Source organism: Oratosquilla oratoria, chromosome 37 (genome assembly GCF_046742065.1).
Source record: "Oratosquilla oratoria isolate Oo_2021 chromosome 37, ASM4674206v1, whole genome shotgun sequence".
In the NCBI taxonomy this organism is placed as follows: Eukaryota; Metazoa; Arthropoda; class Malacostraca; order Stomatopoda; family Squillidae; genus Oratosquilla; species Oratosquilla oratoria.
The window spans coordinates 43,464,143-43,478,603 of record NC_134813.1 but is presented as its reverse complement, the minus strand read 5'-3'; the positions used below and the strand labels follow the sequence as shown (position 1 = coordinate 43,478,603).

At 37.5% G+C, this 14,461-nt stretch overlaps 1 protein-coding gene across 1 annotated transcript in view; it reads left to right on the top strand.

Moving 5' to 3' along the window:
- LOC143019696 (uncharacterized) overlaps positions 1 to 1,121 on the top strand; it is a 69,735-nt gene extending 68,614 nt beyond the window's left edge. The window contains exon 30 of the mRNA XM_076175661.1: positions 243 to 1,121. Coding sequence (XP_076031776.1) covers positions 243 to 716 — 474 coding nt within the window. The 3' untranslated portion in view covers positions 717 to 1,121. The remainder of the gene's footprint in view (positions 1 to 242) is intronic.
- The last annotated feature ends 13,340 nt before the right edge of the window (positions 1,122 to 14,461 follow it).

The following is a 14,461-nucleotide window of genomic DNA, read 5'->3' as shown; positions in this document are numbered from 1 at the left end:
ATATGGACATTATACCCATCCTTATAACCCTATGTAATGTTTGGGTCAGAAGCAATGTAGCAAGACACAGCCCACCCACAGAAGGGCTTCACTGCTTAAGTCAAGCATAGATATCAGTCTATCAAAATAATTGTCCATATAATATCTCTAACCTTAATATGGTAAAAAAAAAAAAAAAAAGTACACATATATTATTATTTTTATGTATAGTTTGATTAATGATGAGTATATTGCCTCAACAGCATACAGACTCTGGTGCAGAGGGCAGCGGTCAGTCTCTAGTGTCACCTGGATCCTGTCTTGAAGACTTCCGTCCTTCACCTTTCATTGAATGTCAAGGACATGGTCGCTGTAACTTCTACACTACTGCCTATTCCTACTGGCTTGCCACAATATCGCTGAATGATCAGTTCCACAAACCAGCCCAACAGACCCTCAAAGCTGGAGACTTAAAATCAAGAGTCAGTCGCTGCAGTGTGTGCCTGAAATCACGAAGGGAACCTCCTCTCCCTACACCTCCTCCACAGTTTAGAGGACAGCCAGACAGGAGACCTCAGCCAGAAAGGAGACCTCAGCCAGACAGGAGACCTCAACCAGACAGGAGACCTCAACCAGACAGGAGACCTCAGCCAGACAGGAGACCTTATCCAGACTGGGCAGATCAGATAGACAGGAGAATTCAACCAGACTTCTCTTTTGATCCATACAGAGGATAAATTATTATAATTTGGTGTAAATAATATGCTTCATAAGTAGTGAAATAACAAAATTGACTAATAATTACTGAACTCAATAGGAAATAAGATACAACTTCATAAACATTTTATACTCCTTGATGTGCCTTTCCAATTGTCATTTGGCTTTCTGTGGTGCTATTTTATTTTGTATGTATATCATAGGCTTGTCTCATCTAAGTCATTGTCTATAGAATAGTTTATTAGTGTTAAGAATTTGCCTATTCACTGCCATTTGTTGATACCAGTGTAAAGTAGCTTGTGTGTGTCTAGAGCTCGATGATTGATATATTATGTCTAAGGTATAGATATTTTGTAACATGACTGGGTTTTTAATAGAAAAAATCTATTGTTGAGCAAGTTAGATTAATTATTTAAACAATATAATACTGTATATCATTATCCATACCAGTTTTCTGTGACATGACAAAGTTTTTCATATATCAAAAGTTTAAAGTAGTATCTAAACCATGTTTTATTATATATCATTATTCACACTTGATGGAAAAAAATGCAGGTTTGATGTGATTTAAATGATAACAGGAGAGTTAAAGGATGAAAGTAAGAGGGGAGGAAATTCTCCTATGCCAAATCACCTCACTTTGTGGGTTACATTCAACATGTAGGCTACCTCCACTGCAGAATAAAGTTATATGGTGTATAAAAGATCATCTTTGCCTTTGTTGCTGTTGGGCTGGGATGGCTGAGATAGAAACAGGAACCAAGTTTGCTCTTTTATTGAGAGCTTCAAGCAAAACGTAAACAAGCCAAGATTGACGTCATAGTGTAAGTACCTGAACAAAAACAAAAAACGTCTACATAGGATCCAAACATATAAACAATACCAACAGATGCTATAAAGCATCAAAACATATTTCAGGGTATTAAACATATGAGAATCACATGGTATGTAAGGAACCTACAGCACAAGTACACAATTCTTATACATCAACACAAAGTCTATTGCAAAATAAGAATAATGCAACAATACAATTAATCTCAATTTACCACATCCCTTTTCCCTTATTGAAAAAGGAGTATCAATAGGAACATAACTGAAACATTAATCTTCATAATGAAGACATTACAACACCATAATTAGAGACTCAATCTATCAGGTGGTTTCACAACTCTGCTAGACCTTCTAACAGGTTGTGGACTTGGTACATTAACAGCACTATCAAAATTATCAATTACTTCTGAACTATCAGGACAGTGTCCTTGACCTGAAGGAGACATAGGCACAAAAGGTTTACTGCTACCTGAGTTATCTTTAGGTACAGTGTCATTACTGGGAACAGTTGGTGTATATCTAGGCATTAGTTGATCAGAATGTCTTTTCCAAACAATGTTACCAAATCCTTTAACATAACCTTGTAATTCCTCACACCTAGAACTTCAATTACTTTCCCTTCCAACCATGAATAACTTTTGCCATAATTCTTTACAAAAACAGCATCATCAATCTTATATTCTGACTTTTCAAACTTACACTCTTTTTACAGAACCCTTTCCTTCTTATTTTGTGGTTTAATTTTCTCAATAATACCTCTGAAGTTTCTGTTAAACATTAGCTCAGTTGGAGCTTTACCTGTGGAACAATGGATTGAATGTCTATAATCGTATAAAAATCTACAGACTCTGGTTCGTATATCACCTTCCTTAAATTTACTTAATCCTTCCTTGAAATTTTTTACAGCCCTCTCAGCTAAACCATTAGATGATGGGTTATAAGGGGCAGGAGTCATGTTTAATTCCATTCTTTTTAAAGAAAGTCTCCATTTCCTCAGATACAAAAGATGAAGCATTATCTGAAACCACAATGTCAGGTAACCCAAAATTACAAAAAGTTTTTCTCAGCATAGAAATTGTTACTGTAGATGTTGTAGACTTTGTTACATGAACATCCATAAATTTAGAGTGTGAATCTATAATCACTAAGAAATAATTTTCATTGATTGGACCTGCATAGTCCATATGGAGTCTACACCAAGACTTACCCGTCTCAGGCCAAGATAAGGTAACTTCCTGAGAACCTTGAAAATGTTTAAAACCAATTGAACAGGCTTTAGTAACCTCTGATATATCTTGGTCTAACTTAGGCCACCATATCCAATTCCTGGCTTCAGCCTTCATAGCGCTGATACCATTATGGCCTACATGCAGCTGTGAAAGTACACTACCTCTTAACTCAGCTGGTATAACAACTCTATTCCTAAATAGCAACACATCTTCATATATACTTAAATCTGTGTTAACTGCTGCATATTCAGAAATAACAGGATCAGATACCCAACCAAATTTAACACACTGAAACCTTTTACTCAAAACAGAGTCACTCTTTGTCATAACCTTAACCCTTTCATGGGAAATATTTTGATCTTCCAAATTTTCAACTAAATTCACATATTCAGCAGGTGTATGTGAGTCTAAAACATAATCTGACACAGGCAAACGGCTCAGGGCATCTGCCACAACATTTTCTTTACCAGACTTGAAACATAAATTGTAATCATACTGGGATAACAATATTGCCCAATGCTGTACTCTTGCGTTTGCATTGACAGGAATCTGTTTATCTTTACCAAATAAACCAAGTAGAGGTTTGTGATCTGTACGGATCACAAACTTATGGCCAAGCAATAGATACTTAAACTTAGTTACAGCGTACACTAACACTAGAGCTTCTTTATCCAACTGAGAATAATTTAGCTCAGTGGCAGACAGCTTTTTACTTGCAAAGTAAATTGGTCATGAACAACCATTAATTTCTTGTATTAACACACATCCTACCCAAACTGGTAAAGCATCTACCTCAACAATAACATCATGCTCACAATCAAAATTGGCAAGTAAATCAGATTTGGCTAACTCTTCCTTAACAGTAATAAATGCATTTGCTTCAACAGAAGACCACTTAAATTTTGCATCTTTCTTCAGTATATCATACAGTGGTGCTAATACACTTGAAAAATTTCTCACAAACCTACAATAATAAGTTACTAGACCCAAAAATGATTGAACTTCACCTACAGACCTTGGTATAGGTGCTTCTAAAATAGAAGCAAGTTTCCTTGGTAAAGGTTTATGCTATCACCTGAATTGACATAGCCTAAGTATTCTAAGGAGCTGGTATTCAGAACAGTTTTCCTTTTGTTAATAGTAACATTATGTTTCTGAAAAACTTTCAACACTTTATCTAATCTCTTATCATGCTCCTCTTTAGTCTCACCACCAACAAATATATCATCCAAGAAGGCAACTACTCCATCTATATTCATCAATAACTGGGATATCAATCTTTGGAAGATGGCAGGAGATTATGCAAGTCCAAAGGGTAATCTTTTATATTTAAAAAGACCTTTATGAGTATTAATAACTAACAATTCTTGACTCTCATCATCTACTGGCACCTGTAAATAAGCATCCTTTAAATCTATTTTTGAAAATATCTTGCTTTTACCAACAACAGCAAGGATTTCATCAACTTTAGGCAGAGGGTACTGGTCACATGAAATATTTTTGTTTAATTCCTTGAAATCTACACAAATACGCATTGACTTTTTGTCAGCTTTTAACACTGGTACAATTGGAGCTGCCCAAGTAGTAGAATGTACTGGTTCAATGATATTGTTATCAACTAACTCATCTAAAGCATCTTCTACTATTTTTCTGTAGTGGTAGGGCACAGGCCTTGCTTTTTTCCAACTAGGCACAGCACCGCTCTTTAAGTGTACCTTTGCTACAACACATGAAATTGGCAATCTAGAATCAGCTGAAAAATTATCTAATGTACCTTGGAATCCAAAACATTAACTCCTTCCTCTATACCTGCGAGTGCAATACCAATTTTAGGCATTAAATCTCTTCCACATAAGTTTGAGTTATTAGATTCAACTACATACAAACTTTGAAATACATTGTGACCATTATAAAACATATTTGCATAAACCTTACCCAAAACATGCAAATCATTATTTCCATAAGCCTTTAAAATTTTATCACTAGGCTCCACAGTTAAATTTAATTTCTTAACCCAATGCAAGGTTAGGGTAGACACACTGGCTCCACAGTTAATTTCATAAGGCACATTATTACCTTCAATAGTAATATCAACCTTATTTCTCACTTGCAAAACATTACCTACAACACTGTGTATAGGTTCGTGTGAAAAATTAACACTAACCACTTCTGGAAGGCTAGGTCTATCTATTAAATGTAACAACTGGTTATCATCATTACCAGTATCTCTCTCTTCCTGAGAAATTTCCTCGAAATCCATATTAGTTTTCTTTTTATCAAACCTCTTGTTTTTGTTCAATTTTCCATAAGATCCTTTCTGGGCACTGCTATCACTAGGCTTACCTTGAGAACCTGTGTATTTACCAGAAATAGTCTTATCAAAACGGCACACTCTTTTGAGGTGTCCCTTCGTGTTACATAATGTGCATTTTAAGTGCGTAAACTGACAGTTCTCACTTTTGTGTGGATATCCACAATGCTTACAACTTTCTTTTTTCTGATTATTGAAAAATTCAGAACTAACCCCCACTTTCTTCACTTCAGTAGTCGGGAGTCTTTCCCAACAAAAGCTTTTTCTAAATTTAAATTTTTCTCTAAAGTGTCCGTCGAAGACATGGTTTGTAAATCCAAATTCTTAGCCACCAAGTTCGGGAAATACACTTCAGTATCGACAGCCATGAATAATTGGTCTCTCACTCGTGCGTCAAATAAAGTACCAAAACTACAATCCTTGGCTAGATTTTTCAAGTCAGCATACAAATCTCTTAAACTTTCATCAGATTTTTTTCTTTCTCTTCTGAAATCTGATTAAACTCCGATGATAGCTCGGTTTAACCTTGTAATGTGATTCTAAAAGCTTCACTAACTCGCTATAATTTTTTATATGAGGTAAATCAGGTGAACTCAGGAAGGCTAAGGTACTATAAGTTTCACTTCCTAACGAAACTAATAAAGAATTTTTCTTCTTGTCGTCATCAGTGATTCCATTATGTGCAAAATGAGCTTGCAACATGCTTAGCCAAATCTCCCATCTTATTTTATTGGGTCAAAACAGTCAATCTTACCTGAGTTATTCGCCATTGTAAATTAATTGTAGTAAATCCTTGTTTAATCCTTGTGAAACAAATGACTGGTAGCCTGCTAAACCAAGGCTATCTATAAATCGGTAGTAGTGGCATGGGTGCACATGATAGCGGGATCGGCGAGAAAAAATATCTTCATCCTTGTATATCTCGTCTATCAGTAGGAAAGGCAGCCATTTCCGTCTTTCAACATAATAATCGGTCCATCCACTAAGAAATCCTCAGATCCTCGTCGCCACTATGAATTTATCTAAGAAATCCATGGGCAATTGATAAAACATCGTATGGCATGTTATATGAGTATGTGCATGTGAGGCAATAGAAGATATGTTCTCTATTTTCAGTGAGATGTGAGCATCTTCAGTGAGTTTATATATAACAATGATAATAATAATAATTCATTTTGGCATTGAATCAATATACATGAAATGTATATAATGAAAAGAACACATAGTTCAAAATAACAATTACAAATGCTGAGGATAACACAAAAAAAAGCATGTAAGCTTATTTCCATTGTGGTACTCAGCTAGTGTAATGGTGTGTTTTTATCCTGCCTCAGTCACCAGTGTAATGGTGGGTTTTTATACATACAACAATTGATATATATATATTTTTTACTTTATTTATTCTAGGTTCTTTGTGTTCCATATCTAGTACATGTGAATATCATTACATCCATCAAAAGGATCTCGAACCAGAGTCCAATTTATACTAATGCAAAAAAAAAAAAAAAAAAAAAAAAAAAAAAATACTATGCTTATCATGGAGTATTGTTATACAATAGAACTAAGGGGTTCCCCTGTATGGATGAGCACCATGAGCCCTCAACCTTTTTCCTTACACCTATTTTTCTAATCTTAGTGTACAGTGAGCATTGCTGGCCAAGCTGTGCTATTTCCTCTAGGAGTAAGGATGAGCACCATGAAGCCTCAACCTTTTTCCTTACACCTATTTTTTTAATCTTAGTGTACAGTGAGCAGTGTTGGCCAAGCTGTGCTATTTCCTCTAGGACTAGTCACTATTATTTCATGTTACTGGGAGTGAATCTGGATGCCTTGGATCAGCAATTTTATTCAGGGAGTTGGTTGACCCTTTCTGTTGGTTCCAACATCTTTAGCTTAGTAACCTTAATTTTCCTATATATATGTGTGTGTGTGTGTGTGCCTCCTTTGGGGCACAAGGATTCCTCATCATTGTCGAAAGGTTTCTTTCCTTTCTTAAATGGACATTTAAAAAGGATAACCTTCCCAGAACTGAGGAGGTCTACTGTTTGATTTGGTTGTGTTACGACCACTTCTCCGATGACACCTGTCAGTCCACCAATTTTTCATGCACCTAGGGAGGTCGTTTTCTTCTTCTTTCTTTCTTTCACCTTGGTGTTAAGAGGGCTCCCCAGCCGATCTCAGTCCTTGGCCAGTGGACATGGTTGCTAACATCCGGGCTAAACCTGGACTCCTGCTGTTGGGATCACCCCCAGAAGGATCTTCCCAGACATTCCCACTTTCACATATAGTGACCTCTTCCTCCTTCCACACACATTCACTCATTGCTTAGATGCTTAACTTTCGCTTCCCAGCTTCCTTTTCTGGGAAACTGGTGATTGCATTCCAGGTCCTTCAGTCACTGCCCCCCAACTGAACATACCAATTTTCAAGGTGACTGGACACTTCGCTTGAATTAAAGAGATCTTCCTGCATCTAACACCAAATGGAGCCGCGCCCAGTCCACCTTTGTAGAAATAATACAATAAAAAAAAAATACTACACAATCTACTTGGCATCCAGGTGAATAAAACCTGTTAACATTGACTATTCATACTAAACCATTCAACTGGAGGTAAATATCTTCCTCTTATCACATGAGGTGGTCAGTGCTGATCCACTGGATTCATTGCACACTTCTACAACATGGTCACATCGGTCACCTTTATACATCCCACTCATCAACATTCTTCAACCAGCCTTTGAGATGGCTGCTTCACCCTAGGTGGTAAGTGTTCCTCTGATGGATTGGGTTCGAATTCCCCCTCGAGAGGTTCCAACAATCACTTATGTAGCAAGGTTTAACATGAGCCGCAGCTCTCCTAGTTCTTTTCTCAGGGAAAAAAAAATAATTCTATGATGTACTGTATAGACTATCACCTGTTAAGGTTACTATCACCCGATAGGGGCTGTCCCATTTCACATTGAGTTTGTGACAGGTGTCTGGTAAGGTAGTCTCTTTTTTGACTCACACCAGAGATTCCTTTGTCATTTTTTGTTCCCGCGTTTACGCTTCTCCGTGACATTTTCTGATGGGTTTCTCGTATAAGTCTATGGGCGATGGATATATCGTCTTCCTCGCTCTTGACACTGGGTAGTGCGTTCTCAACTAGACGAGGTGGGTGTCTTAAAAAGAATGCAAAGTAGGGTTGTTGGTTTGTAGTCATGGGGGTTGCTTGGTTCATCACAACTTGGCACTGGTTCAGCAATCTGGGCCACCGATTGGGATGACCCACGCTGATATAGGGCAGCAAGAATATTTTTAATGTCCTATGCTTCCATTCTGTCATTTCATTCCCTTGTGGGTGATAGGGTGTGGTGTAGTGTATCAATATTTGGTGTTTTCGGCATAACTCTTGGAAGGGTTGCCTGGTGAACTTTCCTTTGTTGACTACGACGATACTCCCGGGGGTACCGTAATCAGCCAAGTATTGTCCCTGGGCGTCCAGGATGTGTGTGTGTTGTTTTGTTCTTAAAGGTAGCATTCTAACAAACCTACTATAGTGATCAATTATTGACAGGACATAACTATAATCCTGTGTACCTACTACTATATCTGTAAGGGAAATTCCTAACCTTTCCATATGTTTATTGATGGGAGGAAACTCCTTACACTGCTGTAAGTCCCAGGCTTCCTTTGAACCTCTAACATGAAATACAACTTTTACATATTTACACAAATCATCTGTTAATTTTGCCCAATTGTACAGTTTCTCAGCCTCCCTGATTTTTTATGCCTAAATGACCAGTTAATTTATGAGCATGTCTCATTGCTTCTAGGACCAGAAAATGAGCAGAGCAAATTGATCTAGGGTAGACCATGGTGGGTGTTTCGAGGGTATTTTCTCTCCTTCAAGATATTTGGCCAATTCCTTCCAAACCAACGCGTCTTCTCTCTGCTTCTCCTTGAAAGTTACTTTGTTGTATCCTAATCACGTAGATTTAGGGAATCAAGTCATGATTCTGACTAGTCCGGACAAATCATCTGCTACGAAATTCTCTTTCCCCTTGACATAATGAATATCATAAGTGTATTTCTGTATCTTCAGGATCTATCGATTCATCCTGAAAGATTTCGTTTTCTTCTTAAAGACACTAGTGAGTGGTTGGTGATCAGTGACTGTCATAAACCTAGTTCCTCAGAGGAAATGGCAAAAATTTCGACAGGCAAAAACTATTGCTAGAGCTTCCTAACCCGTGGTCGAGTAGCGTGTCTCACACGGACTCAATTTCTCCGAAAAGTAACCTATCGGATTATTGCTGCCATCAGGCTCTCAGAGGCCGTCCTGGAATTCGATTTCATAGCCCTGTTTACTGTACATCAAAATTTTGCTCATTACTTACTCAAAGTACATAATAAAAATCAACATTAGTGGCAAAATAAGCTAATAGATAAATAAAATTCTAATAATAATAATCAACATTATTTACAAACTTTATAGTTTTAATGTGTTTGAGATGAGGTGTCTGAGAAGTTTGATGGGGGTTACTAGGCTGGATAGAGTGAGAAATGAGGAGGAGAACAGGGGTGGAAAGTGAGTTGGGAGATAGGGTTGATGAAAGAGTATTAGGATGGTTTGGACACATGGAAAGAATGAGTGAAGAAAGACTAGTAAAAGAGGTATGGAAGGCAGATGTGGAGAGAGTGAACATGAAGGGACGTCTTAGGATAAGATGGATGGATGGGGTGAAGGGGGCTTTGGGGAAGAGGGGAATGTCTGTTGAGGAAGGACGGGAGAGGACAGAAGACGGGTGAATGGAGAATGGTTGTATATGGATGATGTTGTGATTGCATGAGGTGGAATGGGTGGGGTGATGGGGGTGAGGTAGTATGTGTGAGCAAAATTTGACGCAGCCCGAAGGGATTTCTCCCCGTCTTCTCCTTTTATGCATGGGGGGACGGAGAGGGGGGGTCGCCAATTTAATGAAGCGGCCTTGCTGTGGATGTGCTGTGTCTTGCGACACTGCTTCTGACCCAGGGCAGTGGACAGGGTGCAGAGATGGCCCGTCATCCAGGATGTGCTAAGATAAGAGGGAGGGTGGAGGAGTGTGGAGTGTAATCAGGGATGGAATGGGTGGGAATGATTTTATGCCTTTTCCTTTTTGGCTACCTCCCTTGTAAGAAGGAAAAAGCCTTGGTACATGTATGTATAATTCTAAACTTAGAAACATGTTGAGATAACATCCAAGTATAGGTGCACATTTGACAAGAGAGGAAAAAATGACTGGCGTACTGATCAAATCTACAAGAACTTAATTTCAGCATACTTGGTATATAGGTAAATCGAACTCCAATCTCGTTGTGTCTTTTATTTTATTATAAATGTTAGTATGGGTGCAAAGAAAATTATCAACAGAGATTGCGAATGACTCCATCTCCTCAAGGGCCGTACTAAGTGTATCACCACAGAGAGAAGCTTGCAGGAGTAGCATGGCAGATGGGTGAGGTCTTTGTTCAGCAGTGGACTATGAATGGTTCTTGTGTGATGCTTGGAACGAATGAGAACTTGAATATTCCTCAGATTGGTTCACAATTCAAATGGAGGACCGAAATCCCCGTTGTAGAAACAGAACGCATCCATTTTGCAGATGTCGTTTTCCACGCGAACTTCACACTCATGCCCAGTACAAGTAGCAGGTGGGTTCTTAATCATACTTGAAGACTGAGTTACCGGAATGAGAACCGGGGCGGCGTGAACAAATTGCAAAAAAACTCCCACCAAAAGAACCCACGTTAGGATGTGCTTGGTATCCATTGTAACGCTGATGGGGATCTATGGGCGACTGATGAAATACTAGGACCTGAGGAGGGGTAAGGGACAGAGCAGAGTTGCCAAAGGTCTTGAGATGACTATCAAAGGCAGGAAAAAAAAACAGATTAGTGTGATTCACCACGGTCTTGGACTACTTGTTGAACTCGTGATCGACAGCTATCATCCTCCCAGATATAAACTCAGATCTCATACATGGCCCGATCTATGGGTAATGGAATGCAGAAGACCCTGGTTCGATCCCGGGTAAGTGCAAAAGTGTTTTCATGTCTTTCCAACCCCTCTCCCTCCATAACGGAGAACATCATAGGTATGTTGCAGTATGCTAGCACCTAATCAGTATGATCGAGTTGATTTCACTGATTTCAGACTTCATTCACAACCACAGCCATTTCAATAATGTAAAAGAAACACACACATCCAGCACTTCTCACCACGCATCAACCTTACCAAGAAGGATTAAGCCAACCATAGTGAGAAAGGCTGCATCGTCCCTCAGAAGCCCTCATTGGAGAGCCATCTCAGATGCGTCAGTAAAGGAAGGAATTAATTAAAAAATAATTTAATGTTGTGACCTTACACACACACACACACGTCGGTCGGGGTGTCAGTGAAGTCTGGACTCGGTGATATCTACAAATTTCGAGGATCACAACGACAAGGAAGTACCTGTGTTGTATTAATAGGGAAGGTGAAAGCTCGTGGTATAGTGGGAAGGGGAAGAAAAAGAAGAAGGGGAGGGATTATTGAGGAAATGGAAGGAAATGAGGAAGGGGAAGATAGGGCCCAAGAACTCAGATGGCATGTAAACAAAAGACGGCCTGACGATAATGGTGATGTCGATGTGATAAGTAAAAATATAAAAATTAGAAATATAGATAAGAGCAGAGCAATAGAAGGTGAAGATAACTATTTCCATGGGTTTAATGAGGGAAGAAAGGACAACCTCCCCCGACTAGTAAATCTAGAGGCGTAAATAAAAGAAATGAATGAAAATTGGGAAGCTAAGTTAAACCAAAGAGTTAATAAGCTGGAAGAACTAAAGAAGAAGAATAAAAACCTAACTATAGAAATGGTAGAATTAAAAAGACAGTTAAGAGAAGTAAAGGAAGAGAATGAGGAATTGAAGAGGAATAATAAAGAGAGTAAAGGGTCCATACCAAAAGAGGGAAGTGGTTGGAAAAAAGTACAATAGAACTATAAAATGAAATTTAGAGGTATAATGGAACAGCAGATGAAAGAACAAACTAAGGACACAGTTATTAAAATGATGAGGGAGAATGAGAATATAGTAAGAGATTTACCGGATAAAAATAAATGTATAATTATATTAGGGATGGAAGAGAAGTATAATCTAAATAGGACTACAAGAATAAAGGAAGAAAAGCAAAAAGTAAATAATATATTAGAAGTACTTCAATAAGATGAACCAGAAACACGGAAAGAAATAGAAGAAATATATACAATAAGGAAATACAATACAGATAAGACCAGACCAATTAAAGTTAAAATCAGGTCACAAAAAACAGCAGGGAATACCTTAGCAAAAACAGGGAAACTAGCAGAAAGTGATCAATATAAACATGTATGGATAAAAAGAGAAATGAATAAAGAGGAATGAGAGGAGGAGAAAACAAAAAGACTAGAAGCCAAGGAAAAAACGAGAAAAGACCAGAGTCAGACAAGGAGAAATTCTATTAGAGAGTAGTGAATATGAAAGTGAGGAAATGGTTCATAGCAGAGAAAAACGGAAGGGAAACAGAAAACACAATGGAAGTAGCAGAAAATTAAAAGTGTCTTACACAAATATACATTGCTTAATAACAGGCTTGAACGAAGTGAATGATTACCTGAAGGAAAAAGAACCGGACATAATGGGAATTATACAGACAAATTTGAAAGGTCCACTACCACCCAACAGTATAGGACATGGTACATATAATTATTGGATTAGAAACAGAGTTAAAACAAGCGGGTGGAGTTATGTTCCTGACTAAGAAGGATATAAATGTGAGGAATGTCACATATGGAAAGAATAGAGTAGAGATGATTATGATGGAAGTGGTGGACAGGGATGGGAAGAGCTGGAAGTTTGTAGTAAATTATTTGCCTCCTAAAACGGCTTCGTGGGAAGATAGAGAACACAAAAATATGTTAGAAGAGACAAGGATAACACTAAATAAGATAATGGAAGATGGAAGAAGAATAGTTATAATGGGTGACTTTAACTGTAAAGAAATCTGCTGGGAAGAGATGACAGTGAAGGGTGGAGACGACCTATGGGGAAATGCACTACTTAATATAATTATAGAACATACAATGACGCAATGAAAACAAGAAAATACTAGGTATAGAAATGAGGAAGAACCATCGAGACTGCACCTAATAATCACATCAGAACCTGAAATAGTGGACAAGATTAAATATAAGACACCAATGAGTAAAAGTGACCACATATTGGTTGAACTGGAACTAAATGAGGGAAAATACATGAAAAAACGAACAATATAGAAAGGAAAGATTGATGTATGGAAAAAAATTATAAAATAAGATAATTCTTTCAAAAAGATGACTGGGAAATAATACACAAGGAGAAAACAACAGTAGAAGAGAAATGGAGTATTTTGACAAAAATTTACAAAAAAAAACAAAAAAATGGAAAAGTATGTTCCAAGACATAAGCAAAAAAGAAAAAAAAAATGTTAAGTTCTGGTACAACAAAAGATACAGGGATTTAAAAGACAAAAGGGATAAAGCTTGGATAAAATGGAAAAAAGACAAAAGACCTGAAAAATGGAAAATATATACTAGTTATAGAAATGAATATGTACTAGTGTGCAGAGAAGAAAAGAGAAAATACGAAAAAGATGTCATAGAAAAATGTAAAGATCAACCAAAAGTATTTTACAGATTTGTAAACAACAAACTGAAAAACAAACAAGAATTAGAGAAACTACAAGGAGTTGAATACACAGAGGAAATAGAAATGGAAGAAACTATGAACTGGCATTTTAAATCGGTTTCTACAAGGGAGAACATACAACCTAGATATATCGAATGGGAGGAGAAAGTCCCCCCTATGAAAGAGATAGAAGTATCAAAGAATGAAATAATGAAACACTTGAGTAATCTCGATGTCAGAAAATCACATGGTCCAGATGAAATGGCAAACTGGATTTTGAGAGAATGCAGGAATGAACTAACAGACAAAATACATAGTCTAATAAACAGTTCAGTGAAAGAAGGAAAAGTTCCAAAAGATTGGAAAAGACCAAATATAATACCAATATATAGAGGGGGAAACAAGGAAGACCCTACTAACTATAGACCGGTCTCTCTTACAAGTACGATAGCTAAAATTTGTGAAAGAATTATCAAAATTAGATGGGTAAGGCATTTGGAAAAAAACAATGTACTAAATCCAAGGCAATTTGGATTTAGACAAGGACGATCATGCGTCACAAACTTAATGTGTTTCTATTCAATGCTAATAGATGTGATACAAACTACTGAAGTGGATGGAGGACTTCTTGCATGAAAGAAAAATGAGAGTGGTGATATGAGACAAACACTCTAATTGGGATGAA